Source organism: Megascapheus bottae, chromosome 14 (genome assembly GCF_031878675.1).
Source record: "Megascapheus bottae isolate mThoBot1 chromosome 14, mThoBot2.hap1, whole genome shotgun sequence".
NCBI lineage: Eukaryota > Metazoa > Chordata > Mammalia > Rodentia > Geomyidae > Megascapheus > Megascapheus bottae.
Window position 1 is genome coordinate 29,533,980 of NC_143522.1, and position 21,495 is coordinate 29,555,474.

General features: G+C 47.4%; 1 protein-coding gene across 2 annotated transcripts in view; it reads left to right on the forward strand.

The window, feature by feature from the left end:
• Positions 1 to 21,495, forward strand: part of Wdr25 (WD repeat domain 25) — a 127,733-nt gene that overhangs the window by 87,187 nt on the left and 19,051 nt on the right. For both annotated transcript variants that reach the window (XM_090344832.1, XM_090344833.1), the window contains one exon: positions 11,474 to 11,604. In XM_090344832.1, coding sequence (XP_090200958.1) covers positions 11,474 to 11,604 — 131 coding nt within the window. The remainder of the gene's footprint in view (positions 1 to 11,473; positions 11,605 to 21,495) is intronic.

The following is a 21,495-nucleotide window of genomic DNA, read 5'->3' on the forward strand; positions in this document are numbered from 1 at the left end:
GCCCGTGGTCTCTGTTTCCATCAGCTGCCAGGGCTGCCTCTTGCTTTCCTGTCCAGGAGAGAGAAGCCCTTATGGGCTGGGCCCTCCCCACAGTCTTCCTATCTTGGCACACTCCAGCATCTGCCTAGGTCTCCCTGGGTGCTGTCTGCAGCTGAGGCAGAGGTGGGGTGGGCCGGGGGGTGGGGGTGGGGTAGGGGAGGCTGTGCAGCCTCTGTGGCCTTTGTCCTGGTTTGACTTGTCCTTTCTCTTCACCAAGTCTAGTCTCCGTTTACTTGATCTGCCTTTTCCGCCCATGGTGATTTGGCTTTTTCATTTCAATCTAATTAGAGCTCCCTGCCAGGAGAAGGCAATGCAGGGCGTTCTCACCGCAGTGCTTTGGGAATTAGTCACTCCGTGCCCATTGTCGTTAATGGGAATTTGGCGCCAGGGCCATTTATCCTGGTGTCCTCAATCAATACAGTTAAAAATCTGCGGATTCTAAAATGTCAATACCCGGCCTGAAATATGGAGGGCCAGTAACATTTTATCTCGTTAATTTATAGTTCTGACGGGCTGTTGGCTTATGGAGCAACCATGAATCAACACTTAATAAAATCTGCTCACAGATTAATTATTTGTGGCGCTCCTGTTTCCGTCTGTAATCTTCCTAACAAACGTCTCTGGGTGCATTAGGCTGAGGTGGCCTCAGGAAACACTGGCAGATGCCACCAGGGCCCTCACCAGCTTTGTGAGTAACCTGTCCTGCATACCAAATCAGACAGTCTCCTCAAATGCCCCATAGCTTGTCTGAGTTTAAGTGATCCTAGGAGGGCTTCTGGAAGGTTCCAGGACCCCCACACTCAGCATGACTGTTAAGGTGGGGGGAGGGTGGGGAAGGATGAGTGTTGGGGAGTGGGTGGAGGGAGCATTGCAGATGCTGCCGCCTGTGCTTCTTGCTGCTCTTCTTATGCATGGATCTGCTCTCTTAATGTGCACCCAGCCTGTTGAGTTTTCTGTGTAGTACCCTGGCCCTAAACTACAAATGGAATAGAAGGGGTATGCACAGGCTTCAAAGTAAGGCTCTTTCCTTCTTTTATACCACTTTTCCACCCTGAACCAGGAAGATAGGATTCTTCTTTAGCTCTGCTCCTGTACCACACCTGGCTGGGGGTTACTGGGAGCAGAGCTGTGATGCCTGGCCTATAGTAGGCCCTGAGTAAAGAGTGTCCCTCCTTCCTCTGCATTAACCCAGGAAGCTGGTGTCCTCACTGTCACCCAGGGAGTCCCAGTTGTTGGAGTATATGCCCAAGTGAGGCCACTTTAGGAGATCAGTTCAGAAAATACCTCTGTAGCTGACTGCCACAGGTCTGCGGGTAGACTGAGGAGGCCCTGGGTGGTCCAAAGTTCTTCCTGGTCTCTCGCAGTTTCTCTTCTCCACAGTGATGAGTGACAGCTCCCTTCTGATGACAGGATAATGTTAGTCCATTATTTAGGATCTGGGTGGGTGTGTAGACTTCCCCACATCTGTTCTTGTTCTAGGGCTCCATGCAATAGAGGAGATGGGCCTCATTCCTGGACCTGTCTCTGACTGGCTCATCCCCTTTTCCCCTTCATGGTGTCTCTGGGGCTTTTGTTGGGGTCATGGAATAGAAATGAGAGACCTCCATGACCATTCCTGTTGTTTTCTCAGAATTGTCTTCTGACACCATCCTCCATTCTAGATCAGGTATCTCTGCCACAGAGATGCCACAAGAACAGGGAGAATGGTGTACTGGTAATTCTTGCTGAGTTGTTGGGCTACCTCCTGGCTTCCATCAGGCCTAGGGATGAGTGGGTACTAGACTTTTGCTTATGTGACATGTTGGTCTCCCATTCCATCCCACTTTCTGGATGCTTAGTATGCTTGGAGGCTTTCTTTTTTTTTTAAATATATTTTTTATTGTAATTAATAGAAGGGTTACATGATATTTGCCAGATAAATGGTGCATTAATTCCCACACATTGATACCCTTTCACATGTTATGGTCCCCATTTCCCTTCGCCCCTCCCCCACCCCTCATCTTGTTTTCCCCCGTTCCCTATCCAATTTCAGATAACCAAATACAATTATATCCGATATATCAGATAACAAAGTGAGATAGTGTAACAATATGAGATAACCAAGGGACAGTAGAAGTGATGAGAGATAACATAGTACCTTAAGAACAACAATCATTAATTATATGGCTTATGTTTACATCATATTTTAAATGACAAGTTTAACAAACAATTGTTCAAGGAGGGAATCTCTAATTACATTCTCTGGGACTTAAGTCTTTAGAACTTAATCAAAATTAGGCTAACGGTTTGTATGTCATAGAAACATATCAATTTATGAAATAAAACATTATGATTATAGAGTCATAGGTTTTTTTGTCTATATAGTTATGTTTGTATTTCCATTACCATGTCCATTGCTTTGGGTATGCAGTTATTGAGTCCTCGTTCTTGTACACTTTGGATTTAATAACCGCATATTAAGGATACCATGCGCCTTTTGTTCCTTAGGTCTTGACTTGTCTCACTCAGCATGATTTGCTCTAGATTCATCCACTTCCCTGCGAATGCCATTATTTTATTGTGTCTGTTGGCTATGTAGAATTCCATTGTGTATATGTACCACATTTTCTGTATCCATTCATCTGCAGTAGGGCATCTGGATTGTTTCCATCGCCTGGCTATTGTGAATAGTGCAGAGATGGACATAGCTGAGCAGGTGTCTTTATAATTTAGAGGCTTTCTTAAGGCCACATAGCCAGTTGTGACAGACCTAAATCTAGAAGTTTCCTGGCAGACAGAGGATTAGCATGCCCCCTTCAGAAGCAGTGTGCCAAGCCTGACTTCCTGGAGCCTCAGGGCTCCAGTCTGGCAGTGAGTGACTTCCCACCTACAGCAGGTGGCAGAGGCTTCTGGAAGAAAGTGAGACAGGCTGAGCTTGACATATCTCCCTGGTGAAGGGAGCGGCTGAAGATGTACTTTGAGCTTTGGACATCTGCTAATGCCAGCGGCTTTAAAGTCTTTGGCATAGGAAAGACAAGAGGCGTGCAGATAAAGGTGGTGAAGTGCACTGGGGCTCCTGGGCTTTGGAGGGGAGGCTCCTTGGCTCCTGCTAGGACTAAAGAAAGCTCTGCGGGGGCTGAAGCCTCTGGTCTTAGGCTTTGAGCCCTGAGCTATCTCTCAGAGGGACTTGGTTCTTCAGGTAGTGCTATATAGCAGGAAGGAAGCAATTTGCCAGCAATGTCACAGGTCCTGGCTGGTGGGTATGCTCACACTGGCACTTCCTGCCTGATGGCTCCTTTAGGTCTAGTGATTGTGGCTTTTAGATCTGGAAATGCAGCTCAGAGGACTCTGCAGGCCCTTTGCCCAGTGAACTGCTGCCCTCCTGTCACCTGCCTGCCACTCACGCAAAGGGGTCTGTCTTCCTCCCTTCCCCTCAGAGATCTCAGTCCCTGTCACCTGTCATCCATTCATTCATGGTCCTGGGAGCTCTGTGGGCATCTCCTGGCTGGCTTTTCCTGGGAAGGATCTGCTCCCGCAGCTGTGCTCTAGGCCCTCATCCCATGCCCCCTCATTTTTACATGTCCTCCCTTCTCTTCTTCCCTCCCTCTCTTCTTCTGCCCTTATTTCCTTTCTCCTCCTAAATGATTTTGGAGGAAGAAGCTGTCCTATGTGGGTACCCATGTTTCATTAGGTATTATTTAATCTTTTGGAAACACCACACAGCCCTCAGTGCCACGTCTCCACAGGCCCTGCCTCATTGTCCTTCCTCCCCTAGACCCTGGGGCTAGCCCTCTGGATGGCCAAGGTGGTATCTGAGATGCAGTACTCCCTTATTCGCTGCTTGTGTCACTCAAGGATGACATCCCACCCACGAGTGTAGACCTCATGGAGGAGTCATAGCCCTCGTCTTAAAGAAGGCCGACCTCATTGCTGGCACACTCACTGCTCCACACTTACTGTTGGAATGGTGAGTTCTGAGTTCCAGAAAACTAACATACACGTACACCGCTGGGGCGTATCTGGATTGCAAGTCCAGAACTCTTTTTTTTTTTTTTTTTTTTGCTGATCAGGCCCAGGGCCTGAGCACTGTCCTTGGACTTTCTCAAGGCTAGAGCTCTACCTCTTGAGTCTCAGCACCACTTCCAGCTTTTTTTCTTTTTTTTTCTTCTATTTATGTGGTACCGAGGGATCGAACCCGGTCTTCCTACATGCTAGGCAAGTACTCTACCACTAGGCCAAATTCCCGGCCCAAAGAACTCTTCTTTTTAAACCCCAATTCTGGGAAATTCAGTCCTGACTAGGTAATTAGCTAAGTGTGATAAAAGACTTACACCTATTGGTTTCTTCTGTGAATGTAGTGGTCGCTGCTGTCTGGTGGGTCCTGTCATCAGTCTGGGGCTCACTTGAAGACACTTTGGCTCGTGCTTTCACAGTCACCATGGAGATAGGATGCCTCCTCTGAAGGTGATGGCGTCAGGCTCTGAGGGCATGGCCAGTGGGCCCCTAGTCTAGAGAAGGGGACATACAGACACAACCCTCACCCTTCCTGGCCCTGCTGCCTGGCCAAATGGCCCCTGTTCCTGAGACGCAGGGTTTGATTTGAAAGTTAGTAAGCTTCTTTTCTCGTTAACTTTGAGTCAGGATGGTTAAATTTACAGCTGGCTGAATACTTCCCAGAGGATGAGCGTAACGATATTGATTTTAGCGAAATGAGTCATATGCCTGCTGCCTGGGAACACAGGCTCAATTACCACGAGCCAACAACATAAGCTTTTCCTTGTCAACATTTTTCCTGCATGTTTGTAAGTCTGTAGATGTGAGCAAAGAGCTAAGAAGGAAAGGTCATGAATAACCAGTGGGTGCAGAGGTGGGGTGCAGAGAGCAGAGCTCTGAGATCAGGGCCAGTCCAGCCTATGCCTCAGCAAGGCCTCTCACGCAGCCCTGAGGGTCTCTCTTCTCTCTGGACTTTCATTTCTCCAGCTGTGAGATGTGGGCCAATCTCCACCATCATCAAAAGCTATGGTGTGACAGGTGTGGGTCCAGACACGCATGTCCGTGGTCAGAGGAAGCCCCCTGGAGAGAAGGGCATGGATGTCACTTTTCTTTCTCAAGGACTGGTGTTTGGGCTTTATAATGACTTGAAATCCCAGTTACATGTCAGGAACTTCATTGGCAGCAAGACATGCTGGGGGGGGCCGGGAGTTTGGCCTAGTGGTTAAAGTGCTTGCCTAGCATGCATGAAGACCCGGGTTCGATTCCTTGGTACCCCACATACATAGCAAAAAGCCAGAAATGGTGCTGAGGCTCAAGTGGTAGAGCTCTAGCCTTGAGAAAGTCCAAGGACAGTGCTCAGGCCCTGAGCTCAAGCCCAGGACTGGCAAAAAAAAAAAAAAAAAAGACATGCTGGGAGAGCCCACATGACCATAGCATATCCCATCATCAAATGTGAGGCTGGATAGACAGTGAGTGTCACCCTGGCCACCTGGGGTGGCTGAGGGCCACCTCTGGCGAGTTTATTGCCTCTGTCTGAGGAAAGGTAGCCAGGGTCTTCATTGAGATGACAGCACCCAGGAACCTGTAGTGGGAATGATGGTGTCCTAAGAACTCAGTGAGTTTTTATGTTGCTAAACATGTTTTTGTGTTAATGCTAATTTATCTATTTTGATGCTGGTTATTAAACTCAAGGCCCCAAACACGTAGGCAAGTGTTCTATTTCTGAGCCTTACCTCCAGCCCCATAACTTATTTTTTTATTTGTGTTATTATTGATTCAAAACAGCAAAGAAGTAATTTTTCTTAACTCCAAGAAGATTCAAACAGTTTTTACACTGGTTGAGCTCGTTATAACTGAATCGATAAAGCCAAGTGCCAGTGGGTTAAATATTTTAAAGCTCAATTTCCTATCAGAATACAGTAAATAAGCAGAATTGTCTATCACAGACAAGCAAGTCAGATAGTCTCGTGGTTAAAGGTTTCATAGCAACTCTTGTGTCTGAAAAAAATCTTGGCCCCGGGAGGTGGGGGGGGGGAAGAGGGGAAGGTAGTTCACAAGCCTGGGTCTGTGGGGAGGGAAAGGGTGGGAACCAGTCTGAGAGGGGAGGCCTAATCCCCCCGGCATGGCTCACGCTCATGGCTGTGGTGTTTCACTGATCTTTAGCAAATGTGCAGGCCAACCCAGGGTATTGCATTTTCCCAAGGCTCACGTCGAAAGCTCAATAGTCTGTAGTCCCTCAAGATTCCCGCTGTTAAAACCCTGCATCCCTTGGTTTTAGCTTTTAATTTAACCAAGGATGAATTCAATAAGTTGGGGTTTAATTTTTCAAACGATAATAGCTCTCTTTTGTGGCTGGCTCCACAGAGAGCTTTCTGTGCCACTTAGCGTTTGGGCCTCATGACAGCATGACACAGCAGTGAAAGAACCAACTCAAGGTCCCTCCCCTGAAAATGACAGAGCTGGGCCAGATCTGGGTCCTTGTGACTCTTAACTGCTCAGCTCTCTGACCTCCTAACTCATGCCAGAAGACAATGGCTGCCATCCTGGTTTCTGAACTGAAGTCTCCTCTCAGATCTTCTTACTTCGAAGTATTTTTTACCGGTGTTTTTCATTAGGCATCAGTAAACTTATTACAATTTTAAACATTTAGTTTGGTTGTAATAGCGTGTGCCTGTTATCCCTGCCACTCAGGAGGCAAAGATGAGGAGGAGGACTGTGGTTGGAGGCCAGCCTGGGCAAAATACTACTGAGACTTCCATCTCAACCAATAAGCTAGGCATGGTGGGTGAGACTCATGTGTCATCTTAGCTCAATGGGAAATATAAATAAGACAGTCATGCTGTAGGCTGGCTTGGAGTGAAAACTGTAAGAACTTACTGCAGGGGGAGGACAAAAAATGGCATAAATGGTATAGCAGAACACTTGACTAGCAAGCATAAGCCCAGAGTTCAAACCTTAGTGATTTTTGTTGTTGTTGTTTGAACCACTACATCACTTCCAGCTCTCTGGTGACTAGTTGGAGATAAGCATCTCACAGATTTTTGTATCCAAGCTGTCTTTGAACCACGATCTTCAGATCTCAGACTCCTGAATAGCGAGAGTTATAGGCACAAGCCATTTACACCTGGCTAGGGTTGCTTTACTTTTGGTTGTTGGCTTGAACTCTGGGCCTGGGCACTGTCTCTGAGCTCTTCAGCTCAAGGTTAGTGCTCTACTACGTGAGCCACAGTGACCACTTCCAGTTTTCTGGTAGTTAATTGGAGGTAAGAGACTCATGGACTTTTGTGCCCAACCTGGCTTTGAACCATGATCCTCAGATCTCAGCCTCCTGAGTAGCTAGGATTACAGGCATGAGCCACCAGCACTCGTCTGACTGTTTTTAAGCAAGAAAGTGTATCATCTTTTAACAGCTCCATTTTCCCTCTCTCTCTTCTTACTGCTGGCAGAGCCAAATCACTGTACTTTAAAAAAAAAAATGTGTGTATTATTCACTCCCATTTCTGAAATTAAGCATATGGTTCTATACTATAAATGCTGGATTTCCAATTAAATAAATCAATTGAGAAATGATTATTTTATTTACCTAATGATGGTGGTGATGGTGCAACACAGTCCTGAAGCATCTGCAGGTCTGCTCAACTCCCTAGCTAGATTTCCCCCTCCCGCCCCCACCTATCTATTGGGTGTTGGTCCTGGAGCTTGAACTCAAGGCCTGGGTGCTTTGCCTGAACTCTTTTGCTCAAGACTAGCATTCTACCACTTGAGCCACAGCTTCAGTTTCAGCTTTTTGGTGGTTGAGTGGAGATAAGTCTCATCGACTTTTTTGTTTGTCTTCAAAACCTTGATCCTTAGATCTCAGCCTCCTGAGTAGCTAGGATTCTGTGTGCAAGCTATCAACATCCAGCTCTCTGACTAGATTAAGACAAATTATTAGACAAATAGCATAAAAGATACTGATATAATTTTAAAAGATGGACTGGGAGTTTGGCCTAGTGGTAGAGTGCTTGCCTAGCATGCATGAAGCCCAGGTTCGATTCCTCAGTACCACATACTAAGTAGTAGAGCTCTAGCCTTGAGAAAGCCCAGGGACAGTACTCAGGCCATGAGTTCAAGCCCCAGGACTGGCAAAAAAAATCTTTTTTTAATTACCTTACTACCTTTAGGAAATTCATTTCATTTTGGACAACTCTCCTGCCTTTGCCCATACCAATTCCTATTTCATACACTTACAGTCCAAGCCCAAGTGTTAAGCAGTATCTCTCTTTCTGCATAGTTGAAGAGTTTGTATAGTTTAAAGAGATATAATACTTCATTCACAGAAAATTGAGAATTTCCAAAATTTCTTGTGAAAACAAGTGACTGCCAATTATAGAAAAGATGAGAGAGAGAAAAGAAATCCAGGGGCTGGGAGTTTGGCCTATTGGTAGAGTGCTTGCCTAGGATGCACTAAGACCCAGGTTCGATTCCTCAGTACCACATACATAGGAAAAAAAGAAAGCTGGAAGTGGCTCAAATGACAGATCTCTGGCCTTGAGAAAAGTTCAAGGACAGTGCTCAGGCCCTGAGTTCAAGCCACACACTTAATCATCCATCAAGGTAGAGGTGATGACTTAACAATAGAAACAGCTGCTTTCTAAATTTTTTTTACTCTGGCTAGGTGTGGTAGTACACTCCTGTAGCCCCAGCACTGAGAGTTCCAGGCCATCTTGGGCTACATAGCAAAGCAGTATCTCAAAATAAAAATAAAAGGACTCTGGAAAGAATGTTTTGAAAGCATGTTTTGTTGTTGTTTTGTTTTGTTTTGAAGGGTGGTGGGAGGAAGCTGGTAGTCCACCCGAGGGCCTCTGATATACTACAGCCTATCCCACTTCTACCTCTCCCTGGGTAACTGAATGCTTTTCATTGTTCTCATCAGGGAGCTGATGGGCCACACCTATAATCCTAGCTACTCAGGAGGCTGGGATCTCAGGACCCTGATTCGAAGCTAGCATGGGCAGGAAAGTCTGTGAAACTCACATCTCCAACGATCCCCCAAAAAGCTGGAAGTGGAGCTATTGCTCAAGAGGTAGTGTTCTAGCATTGAGCAAGAAAGCTCAGAACCAACGCCTGGGCCCCAGGACTGTCACATACAAACACACAAGACCTTGAATATCTGCAGCCTTAACCTGCATTTCTAATGCTTTTCTAATGTGTTTTAGATCTCTGTAGTGAGATTCTGCTGAGATTGGGTCAGTAGGAGTACAAGAATGTAGTGACCACACTTCCTCTTGCTTGCAGGAGCTGTTATTTGACAGGGGGAAACGGACTTTACTAATAAAGTACTCAGCCTTGTATGCCATTGGTGGGAGGGGTGGGGAGTGTCTCAGCTTCCAGCCACCATCAAGGGAGCCTGAACTGAGTCGGGCTGGTTAGCTAGACTGCTTTAAACCAGTGGGTTGTGAAAACTTTCTTGCTTCTTAAATAAATGAAAGAGCATTCACTTCTGTTGTGGTTACTAAAAATATTAACTCATATGGTTTTTAATGATTTCAAAGGAGTCAGTTGATGTTCTTAGTAAATGGAATATCAAAGTATATTGAAAAATACTGGTTATTCTATCCTTGTTTCACCCTTTACGTTGTTCTGTTTTTGTATTTATAAATGTTGATAGGCTGAGAATATGGCTTAGTGGTAGAGTGCTTGCCTAGGATGTAGGAAGCCCTGAGTGTATTCCTTAGTACCACATAAACAGAAAGCCAGAAGTGCCCCTGTGGTTCAAGTAGCAGACTGCTAGCCTTGAGCAAAAGAAGCTCAGGGACAGTGCCCAGGACCAAGTTCAAGCCCCAGGACTGGCAAAAAAATAATTCATAAACTGGGTGCCAATGGCTCATGCCAATAACCCTAGGTGGCCAAGATTTGAGAATCATGGTTCGAAGCCATCTTTGGCAGGAAAGTCCTTGAGACTCTTAGTTTGAATAGCAAGAAATGGAAGTGACGATGTGGTTTACATGGCAGAGCACTAGCCTTGAGTGGAGAAAACTAAGTGAGAACGTGCTGCTCTGAGTTCAACTCCAGTATGTCCACACAGAAAATGGCACACTGGCACGATAGCTTACAAAGCAATATGCCTGTGCCAGTGATGTGTGCTACCGTGTTTTCCCGCAGTTGGACAGGTTGGAGGCTGTGGCTCCAGGCCATCTCGTGTATGGCATCTCCTTTGACTCTTGTGAACGCTGATTGATGACTTTCATTTCTTTACTGGGTGAGCTGGCTAGCCACTTAGCTCAGGATGTAGAGGTCACAGCACATAGAGCAGGGTGACCTTTGGGGATGGCCTTCTGCATCAAATGAGCAAATACTGCTTCCTGAGGCCCAGAAGGGGCATGACGCTTGAGAGCTCATTAGTCTCCTTGGCCACCAGCTCCTGTGTCTTTACACAGCCACTGCCATAACCTTAGCCAAAGGCAGTCACAGTTTTCTTTGCATTGTCTGAGGGAAGGTCCTCTCTCCCCCACTGCTGGTTGTAGCCAGGCCTGGTTTGTGAGCCTTGCCCCCAGGGACACACAGGGGGCAGCATTCAGGCCGTCCCAGTGGAGAACACCTCTTCCTGACACTGGGCGGGTTTCTGGTTTCACTGCAGGTAAGGATTGTAGTTGGTGCTAGGGGACATGGAGACAGGCTCGGGCAGCAAGGTGGCACTGCCTTTGATCTACCCTGAAGGAGCAGCACTCACAGCCCACCAGGAGAACAGCTAGAGCATAGTAACATTTCCACCAAGCATGTGCACACCCACATTTTCTGCAGCACCCATGAGGACCTGAGAACCATGTGTGATGGATATGGATATGACCAGAACTGTCTTAAGTCCTGTAGAGCCACTGGGAGTCTCATTGGTCCCTGCCCCATGTCTGTTTTCTGGTGAGGGCTGCTCTGAGAGTCACTGTCATCATCCAGACAGTCAGGCTACCTCATTTCTGTTGAAAACCCTTCACCCATTATTCCAAGAGCCTGCCTGCAAGACAAAGCCCTGAAAAATACCTCCCAGGAGCCAGTCTGCATTTTGCCTTTAGACCTGCACATAAGTAGTCTCTGAATTAAGTGTGCAACCCTGGAGGCACATTTTAATCCTTGAGCACTGCCATTCCCAGCTGGGAAGTGGCTTGAGGGAGGGGGTCTATGTAATTGAATGAGGTACCATAACATGAATTGTTTACAGAGAACATGACAAGTGAGATTCAGCAACCCAGATTCCCAGTTTGGTCTTGGGAAAAGGGAAATTCAGCCAGTCCCTGTTGAGCTGGCTACGAAGTGAAGGTAATTGTTATCATCACCCCTGTTGCATTTCCATCACTGCCATATGGGGCCCAGGTAAGCAATGTTCCTCAGGCTGTGAATTCTATGCAAAGTGACACCTTAACTTTTTAGGATACTTATTTGGCAATCTAAGTACCTACTAATCCTCTCTTCTCTGCTTGTATTGTAGGAACTCAACTATTTAGTGGTCGCAGTGACTTTAGAATCACTACCTTGAAATTTCATCCAAAAGACCCCAACATTTTTTTATGTGGAGGCTTCAGCTCTGAAATCAAAGCCTGGGACATAAGGACTAGCAAGGTAATGTCCTTCTCCCTGGCTGGACAGTCTCCAGGACCAGCCAAGTGACACCCTAGTCCCCAGGTTCTGTCCTTGGGCCCAGCAAGGTAATGCCCTTGTGCCAGGGTGCGCAATCCTTGGCAATTTGAGCAGCTGGGGATGGGTTAACACTTGTATTGAGGACCACTTTGTATTTACTATTTCATCAGTGCTATGCATAGTTTTTAGCTGCTTTGAAAGAACATTCTCGAGTTGTTAGGCTATTAAGACGTCTTAATGGTTGATGGGCCGTATTACTAAAGTTATTTGTTGAACACCCACTGCCTGCAAAAGCTTCTAGATGATGTAAATAATGTCTGGATAAGCAGCTCTAGTGCACGGGGCTGCTCTGTGCTCCTGAGTACCTGAAGGTTGGTGTAGGGGGTCTTGCAGTATAGGGGGCTCCTTGAAGATAGGCTGTTCCCTCCAGAGCCCCAAAGCTAGCTGGGATCTCCTCTACTGCAGCCTGCAGCTCCTGCTGCCTTTCCTATGTCACCCAGGAGTATATGGCAACTCCTTGTAGTTGTTTAGGTTCAAAATGTTATCACGATGCCCTGTCCAGCTCTTCCAATCCTACCCCATAAGCATAGCAAATCCTGTTCCGCCTTCCTGTGCCAGGTCCCTTGGCCTAAGCTGCTGTTGTCTCTCTTGCTGGCTCAGTAGTTTTCCTCTGTAGTGTCATTCAGCCCTTTATCATCTTTCTCAGTACAGCAGCCAGAGCGATCTGAGTTAGATGTGTCAGTAGGACTTTCTGGTTCCTCTCCCAGTCACAGTAAGAGCAAGTGGCCCTGCAGTGGTCCATGGGGCCTGAGTGATCTCCCTGCCCATCACCTCCATTCCAAGTAGACTTGCTGCCTTTCCTAGAGCACACCTGCATGTTCCTGTCTCAGGACCCTTGCACTTGTTACTGCTCTTTTCCCAGTTGTCTGTGCACAAGGCAGCCTCTCGACTCCTCTCGAGATAGCCTCTCAACTCCCAAGTCGCTCCTGTGTTGAAGCTAATTAGAGGAGGACATGCGGAGTGTCCGACAGTATCCCCATCCATTGTGTGCACTGCTCTAGCTGCAGTACCAGGAGGTTCCATGTTGGGGGCACCTTGGCTCCATCCTGGTTGGGCTCAGCTTTCACACAGGCTCTCCTGTGCAGAGGCAGCTCCTTGGAGTCAGCTGGGGAGAATGGGGCACACCTTCTACGGCCCAGTTCCAGACCGGCCACCATGGTTGGGGGGCCTCTTTGGAAAGGTCCCCTACAAGTGTGTAAGGGCTGCAAGTTTCTTGGGAAAGTCTAAGAGGCCTTGCTTAAAACACAATCGGGAGTTTAGTCCATGATGAAGTCTTGCTTAAGGCATTTGTAAGTGGCAACATAGATCCGTACTCTTTACAATCACCTCACTTTGCTTTTGTAAAAAGAACATTTTACAAAAACATTTGGAAAAGTGAGGGAAATTACTCCAACAAGCAAGTGGACTCTGGAAAAACATTTTTTAAAATGCTGGAATAGTATATACTTAGGACATAAATAAATGATGAAGGGAAGTTCACGTTGGAGAGTGTTGGGCTAATCAGAAGCACCTCGTCATTCCACTGAAGTGGATTGCCCAGCTGTCCTGACCACCCGTACTCCTGAAGGTGCGCTGTGTTTTCAGCCCCAAAGTCCAAACTTAAGGAATTACTCACCCTGGTCGCCATCTGATTTAAGAGTTTGTTAAAAATATCAGATTTTGCCCCCAGGGCTGATGCCAGCTGACGAGCTCTCCAAATGCTGGGGAGAAGCAATTAGAAGCAGATGTTGCTGTGCCTGCTACTGGCATGTTTGCCAGTCTCTCCCAAGCTAATAACGTGGGTAAAGGGATCCACATAGTATTTGTTTTTACTTCATTCTTACCAACAGTCCTCCCCCGCCGGGTCATAGGGAGTAAGATGCGGGGAGGTGGGGGGGTGTTCTATTTGAATCAGGCTCCAGGAGAACCACACTCTTTCCTGCCTTGACTAGTTCTATGCTGTCTAGGACAAACTCCGCAGGAGGACCCGGAGGAAGGCCAGGCTGCCTCCCTCCGGGGCTCCCGCTAGCTTGAAGCCTGCTCACTTGAGAGGGCTCCAGCCTTGCACGGTGCTGTCCATGGTGCTGAATCTGTAGACTAGGCCTAGGCAGCTGGCCTTTCCCCACTGTCCTGTCTGAAGCCATAGTGGCACCAGGTACAGAGACAGGCTGACTGCCAACCTCAGCTTACAGTCAAGGCAAGCCTCCCCCTCTGACCACTGCGGAGGAATCTTAGTGATGAAAGTCCTACATGATCATGTGACAAAACTGGGAAATTCAAGGAAAGAAAGGAGGGGTAAACATTACCCCTCAGTAGACATTACCCCGTCAGTAAACATTAGGGATGCTTTCATATTTTTCTTTCATGCTCTTTCCTCTGGAGGTTTTTGTTTTCTGTATGTGTGTGTAAAAATACTGTTAGGTCCTATTTCTGTACATGATTTTGAGCTTTGCTTTTCACATAGGTTATAAGGGTTCTGCTTGTCATTACAAACTCTTGTAAAGTTGTCAGTGATATTCCCTCCTGATTTGTCCTCTGCCTTAGCTTCAGTGCTCAGAACAATGTGTGGCAGGCGCCTGATGGGTTTCTGTGGAGAGAATGAATCTGGTGAATAAATGTTTTAACCTATTGAACCATTTCCCTAATGCTGGGAATATAGGATATTTCAAAACCTTTTTTTTCCATTTAAAATGATTCTATGTAAACAGAGAGATTAGGGAACAGAAAACTAGAGCCCAGAGCTAAATTGAGCTTGTCACTTGATCTTGTAAATAAAATTTTATTGGAACACATCCATATTTATTTATGTGCCATCTGTGGCTGCTTTCCAATTATAGTGGCAAGAGTTAAGACCAACAAGGCCAGCAAAACCCCAAATGCTTAAAATCTGGCTTGTCCTTGTCACCCTGCTAGGTGTCAGGAGTGATCGTTCCAAGCTGGCTGGCGAGGTGGGTACACATCTATATGATCAGAGAGTATCTTTTCCCAATGGTAGGGGACCGTCTTTAATCAGGAATGTCTTGGTCATTTCTCTTGGTATAAGCTCCAAATGAACTACCCAAATGTATTATGTATTATGACACACCTTGGTACACCTCACTTTCCTTACATTGGGGATTTACCGTCTTCTCCTCCATTCTAAGAACTCAGCGTCAAGCTAGCCAACACGCTGAAGGCAAGGTTAGGTTTCCACCAGTAGGACTGAGCTCATGAGGCCACTGGTGGAGAGTGTGGCAGGGACCAGGCAGCATCTGTCTGGTGTCTCAGGGCACAGGGTCTGATGAGTAGTAGAAACTGATAACTTTGAGGCTACATTTCAGTAGTTGGATTTATGATACCTTAAACTTAGCAAAATGATCAATGTTGGGATTCCGGCCCTATTAATTGCAGCAAATGGGCTGTTTGGCTCCCCTTCCCCTTTCCTTGGCTGATCTCTCCAACTCGGTTGGATGATTGGACCACATCTCATCCCACAAAGTGCCTGACTTCATTTCTACCATTAGCAGATGTACTTCATGAGCCAGCTAAGCTAAACTGGCCCATTGCCTCTAGTACTAGACTTCCTGACTCTGCTTCCTTCCAGCAGTCTTCTCACACATGGCTGTCTGTGGTTTGACCTTCACGAAGTGGGGAGCTGGGCTCCTGGGACCAGTGGCCTAGGCTACAGGAGGCCTGGGCTCATTGTCCTTCCTGTACTGCGCACTCAGCTGGTGATCTGAGTGAACCACAAACATAGGAGGCAACTGTGCTGTAAGGCTTTCTGCCCAGTGTAGAGCAGAGGGGAGGTGGTAAGATCATCTCTCCAGCAGGGGCCTACCATGTAGAACAGCGTGTGGGTTCTCCTTAGCAGGTCCAGAGGTCCTGCATTCTAGCAGACTCCAGGAGATGCAACAGCAAGAAGTGGTGGGCCACCCTGTGAGGAGCTATGGCACAGAGGTCTTCTGCACATAGGAGCCCCTGCTTTCACATGGGTTCCTTGGCTTTCATTTCATCAGGCCTGTACCATCTGTGACATTTCTCAGGGATAGCAGTTGCTCCTGACTTCCTCTTGCATGTGCATCTGCAGGTGTCTGTCTCTAGCTGCCTTGTGTGGGGACCTCTTAAATCCAGTCATCTCTGCTCTGCATCTCACACTCAGCCTGAGCAGGTGCTCAGGATACCCTGGCATGAGCTGACGGGCAGCTGTCCCTCCTGTTGTGATGAGGCCTGGAGTCTTTATCTGCCCCCCTGCCATGGCTTCTGGGCCTGTGGCCATGCTGGGATCTCCACAAAGGGTGAGGGCCCCTCATCCTGTGGCTGTGAAGGTTAGCTATAGTATGCAGCTGATTATCCAGAAGTGTGGCTGAGGGCAGGAAGACCTGGGAGATCCAGTGAGGCATAGAAGTGAGCCAGGGGCTGTGCTGCTCAGACAAGGCTGGGCTTTGGGGCCCCTGGTGTGTGGTGGATGACAGAGTGTTAGCCTCCTTCCTTTCCAGTCTGACAGTGCCCCAGATCTGTGCCTGATCTGGCATAGGGGCTATGGAGTTGACAGAGAGACCTGTGACATGAACCCAGCTCTCCAAGTCCCCAGCACCATGGAACGGGTCCATGGCGGTCACCTTCAAGTGCACTGTAAGATCACTATGTGATTTGAGCCAAAGATTAGACTAAGCAATTTCTAACTTGTATCATGAATCAAATTTGTTAAGACAGTTCATGTAAAGGTTTAAAAATCTGATTGCATACTTACTGAATCACTCTTTTGCAAGACTAAACTGTGGAACCCCAGCCTCGGCAAATTGTCCCTCAGAGAAGGAAGGCTGAGCACTGGAAACGGGCTGCTTGGAGAAAATAGGGCATGTGGCTCCGGGAGCTCGGGACTCTGGCCCAGTTCCTTTCCCTTTTGTGTATGTGGGGTTGACATTGGGCATGCGGGGGACTGAGGGTTCCTTTGATGTCTGCCTCCCTCTCTACCCTGGAGAGAGACAGCCGGGACACATCCAAACTTGCTGCATTTGCTCCTGCAGGCCCCATGTTGGCCTTCTGAAACTCCAGCTCCCACCCACCTGGGATTCTCGTGATAAGATCGGCTCTGACAGGCTGGCTCACTTTTGTTTCGCATGCCCTAGTGTTGCTTTGACATGAATCATCAATATTGTATGCTTGTTCTGCATCCTTTCATTCTTTTCTTTTTTCCCCTCCTAAGCACTTAAAGGGATATCTTGGCTTCCAGACTTGTCTTCTTGATGATTTTCTGGAGCTTTGTCCCAGATGCCCTGTGAGTAGGTGCCCTGCCACACAAGTGGATGGCAAAGCTTCTGGCTTGGCCCCGGTACATCCTCACATCTACTGATGCAGAAGGGTCCCCTAGATTGAGACCTCTCCAAGAGAGTAGATTTGCTTCTGTTGTGGCTGTGTGTCAGTGCCTAGCACAATGCCAGGCACACAGTAAGTCCTGGGGGGAAAAAAACTTGCAAGAATGACAAACGGCCCTAATCAAGATGAGTGAAAAAACCTTGAGCAATTAGCCTATCCAGTTGAAGTGAAAGCTGAACCACAATTCATCAACAGCGCCTGGCACCCTTCATGGGGCAGGAGGTGTCCTTCCCAGCAAAGGTTGTTCCCTGGGTGGCAGTGATGCTGACCTGCATGGAATGACCCTGCTCCATCTGGGGTGCTCATGTTGATTCTAGTGTACAGCCAGGGGTGGGTACTCCACCCTGGGGACCACCCTGTGGGGGTGTTCAGCTGAGACCCTTTGGTATTTTTTAGGGTTTCTGTGGTGAGACTATCCTCCTGGGGTTTCCCCTCCCCTGTAGCTGTCTGAAGGACATGGCCCTGCCCACTTGGTTCAGAGTGCCATCAGTTTCTGTGACATTGTAGGCAGGTAGCTTATTTGCCCTAATGAGGTTTTGATTACACTCCATTTGTCACTTTCATCTGTTTTATATTAAAATGCCTTTTTATTTGGACTCTTTGTACTTTCTGCAGTTCTGACAGAGCTTTATTGCAAACCAAACTTCTTATGCAGATGGGATTAGGAAAGGAAAGGAGCCAAAGAGGAGGGCCAGGGAGGGGTGTTCATGGGACTTGGGGTGTTCCATGTCTTCCCTGCCAGAAGAGAGTGGAGTGAGGCCCTGGGCCACCTCATAAGCCCCTGCTAGCAGGCTAGGCACCATCACATACCCTGTGTTAGCGCTCATTCTCCTAGTAGTCCTGCGTGGGCTGGCGCCATTGCCATCCTGATCCCCAGGGGGGCCTGGACTCACAAGGGTTCTGTCAAACACCTTAATCATGCAGTACATAGGAAGTGGGTAAGATTCTAGATCCAGGTGGTTTGATGCCTTGCAGGGCCTCTTGTTCACATGTATGAAGCCTTTCATGTGAAACCCCTGCCTCGTTCTAAATTTACCCCCTCCCTGTGGTAGGAAATACATATCTTTCACTGATGTCACAAACATTTCCTCACTGCTGCCGCACCGAGGCATTGCCTCGGAGATGGGAGTCATACATAGAATTCAGCTATTCAGCCCATGCCTTCCTGGGCCTCCTGTCTGTGGGAGGAAGGCCGAAGCCCATCACTGTACTTCTCCTGTCTCTTGGCTTTGGCCGCCTCTTAGGCTATCTTATAGGTGACTGTGGAACCCCTGCATGTCTCCCAGGCTGTCCTGTCTCGAGAAAGGAGTAGGCTGTTGGTTCTCAGAATCCAGAACCACAGAGACCTGCTCCAGCCTTCTTTCTGCACTCACTCTTTGCTTGGGGATGCTGGGTCAGAAGACTCCTGCCTCAAGCCACGTGAACCACCAGTACTGTGGCCTCTGCAGCCCAGAACCTGATGTGTGTCCCATGACTTTCATGATCGCCCTATAGTGCCTCACTTTTTCCTTGAGCATGCAGTAGGGGAGAGCAGAAGCAGATTCTCTGGGCCTGTGATGGTTATGTGAATCCAGCGTTTGTAGAATTCTCACTTGGGAATCTTGTGTCATATGTTCATACTCTGTGCTTCACTCAACACTACTCTCCTTGAGGATTTTGGAAATTTAAAATATTGATTCACAATTCTTTTACTTGAAAATTTATTTTAGCTCTTCCATAGTTAATAGAGTCCAGAAAATCATGGGCTTGCTGCCTTACTTATTGATTTACTAGCCCTGGGGCTTGAACTCAGGGCCTGAGCACTGTCCTTGGACACTTTTTGCTCAAGGCTAGCACTCTGCCACTTGAGCCATAGTGCCACTTCCCACTAAGCTACACTCCCAGCCCCTGTCCCCATTTATTTCTTATTTTGATGTACTTTATAGAGTCTCCTCTCTCTGTCTCTGCCTCTCTGTCTCTCTGTCTCTCTGTCTCTCTCTCTCTGATACTACAGTTTGAACTCAGGGCCTTGTACTTGAAGGTATTCTACCACTTGAGCCATGCCCTCAACCTTTTTTGCTCATCATTTTTCAGGCTGGTGTGGATGGCTGTTCTCCTAGTTATGGTCCCTGCACAGCTGAGACTATAGGCACGTGCTATCACATGCAGCTTTTTGTTGGCTGAATTAGGGGGAGGAAATCTCGTAAGCTTTGTTCTCTACACTGGTCTTGAACCGAGGCCCTCCTGCTCCCAGCCTCCCATGTGGCTGGGGTTATAGACGTGACAAACCATGGCTGACTTGGCTTTCATTTTGACAAAAATTCAGGGTACAAAATTCTAGGTTGGTGGAATTTTTTCCTCCTCTCACTACTTTAAATTTAATTTTATTTCATGCTCTTCTTCTTTGCATTGCTTCTGAGAAGTTGTATGCAACTCTTTCTTCCTCTTCTTCCTTCTTCTTCTCCTCCTCCTCCTCCTCCTCCTCTTCTTCCTTCTTCTCCTTCTTTCTTCTCTTCTGTTGATAAGATGTTTTTTTTCTCCCCTGATGCTGTCCAGATTTTATCTGACTTGATTTTGGGAGAAATTCTGTTCTCATTGCTTTCTATATTCTGTTCTTTTTGTCTTTTCTTGCTAATATTCTTATACCAGATGCATATATTGTATCTTCTGTAGTTGTCCCGGACATTTTGTTCAAAATTTTGGAGTTTTTCTGTTGAGAAGTCCTCAAGTGCAAAGATTCTTCCCTCATTCATGTTTAATCTGCTGATAAGGTCATCAAAGGCACTCTGCATTTGTTTCACTGTTTTTGACCTTGGGCGTGTCTTTGATCCTTCTTTGAATTTACACATCTGCTCACTGCACCCTTCTTTAGTTACTTGCCATCTGCAGTGTTGGAGCCCTTAGCATGGTGGTCACAGTTGTTTTAAGTCCCCTGTCTGTCCCACCATCCCTCATATCTCACAGTGAATCGGACCTTGCTCTATCTCTTCAGAGTGTGTTTTGTGCTTTACCTTTTAGCATGCCTTGTGGTTCTTCTTACTAGCCAGATAGTGTGGGAGGCTTTCCTAGCCCGGTGACAATCTCTCAGTGAGCCTGTGCCTCTGATGGAACTCCACCTAGGTTTCTCAGTCCTTGCTCCTTTAGATGGGTCAGGATGTCCAGAGTGGACTGGATTGGGTATTATTGTCTTCCTCAAAGACAAGGTTAGAGGGGTGACTGAGACTGGAAATTACCTTTCCCCAGGTCAGTAAGTCTGGCTCATGCCATGCTTTAAGTCTCCTCTTCCTCCCATCAAGACCCTATAGTTTCCTTGTGTGGTTGTACAGGTTGTCCACTGTGTTCAGATATCTGGCAGGGCTGGAATTCAGCCTGCCTCCACTGGCTAACCCACATCCTGGATGTGGTGGCCTCCATGGACAGCATTTAAGAACAATATGGGCCAGGGCCAGGAGTTTAGCCTAGTGGCAAAGTGCTTGCCTAGCATGAAGACCCAGGTTCATATACATAGCAAAAAGCCAGAAATGGTGCTGTGGCTCAAGTGGTAGAGCTCTAGCCTGGAGAAAGCCCAAGGATAGTGCTAAGGCCCTAAGTTCAAGCCCCAGGACTGGCAAAAAAAAAAAAAATACGGGCCAGTGCCATTTGGGCAGGGGACAACTCTGTCCCTTCCTCTGCTGTCCATTGCTTGATGTGAGAAGAGCCAGGAAAGGCCTGTAGTGCGGTCCCTCTGAGGCTCAGGGACAAGGGTACCAGAGACCCAGGTGCTGCCCCATTTCAGAGAGGAGGGGCAGGAGCTCTAGATTTTATTCTGACCATATAAGGGGCAGATAACACTGTAGCCACTTGCACCATGGCACTGTGCAGGCAGGCAGACAGATGCCCACGGAAGTTCAGCTGAGGGGTGGCATTCTTCACTACAGGTCTTGCATGCATGTGTATTTACATTTTTATATAATTTTCCCTTACTTAATAGTATGCATTAGCATTTCCCAAATTGTTAGAAAGCTTTTGGATGCTATAATTTTTAATAATTACCCAATATGCCATAATGCTTTTAACTAGTCCTTTATTATCGGGTATTTATAACATTTCTAGTGTTTGCTTTATTACAGCAGCGAGATGGAACATCTAATTTCCTAAATGTGGAATTGATCAAAGAGTGTGCCTGGGTTTCTATCTAGTTTCTAGCCAGCGTGTCTGGATCCAGTCATCCAGCATCCAGCATGTCTGGATGCCTGTCATGGCCCACTTCCTCCTGGAAGGTGCAACCAGCTCTGCTGAGCAGTGTTGTTCATACATTTGCTTGTTTCTGGCACAGGCTAGGTGACCCATGCTCACCGCTCCCCTAGGGAAGGAGCTGGTGCAGAGATGGCCAGCGTAGTAGGGGGGTGGGAGGAGCACGGGAGGGGCACAGCCCAGGGAGAGGAAGGAAGCAGTACTGGAAACTGAGGCACACAAGCCAGGGGCGGCACCCATCTTTCAGAGCTCCCTGTGCCTGAACAG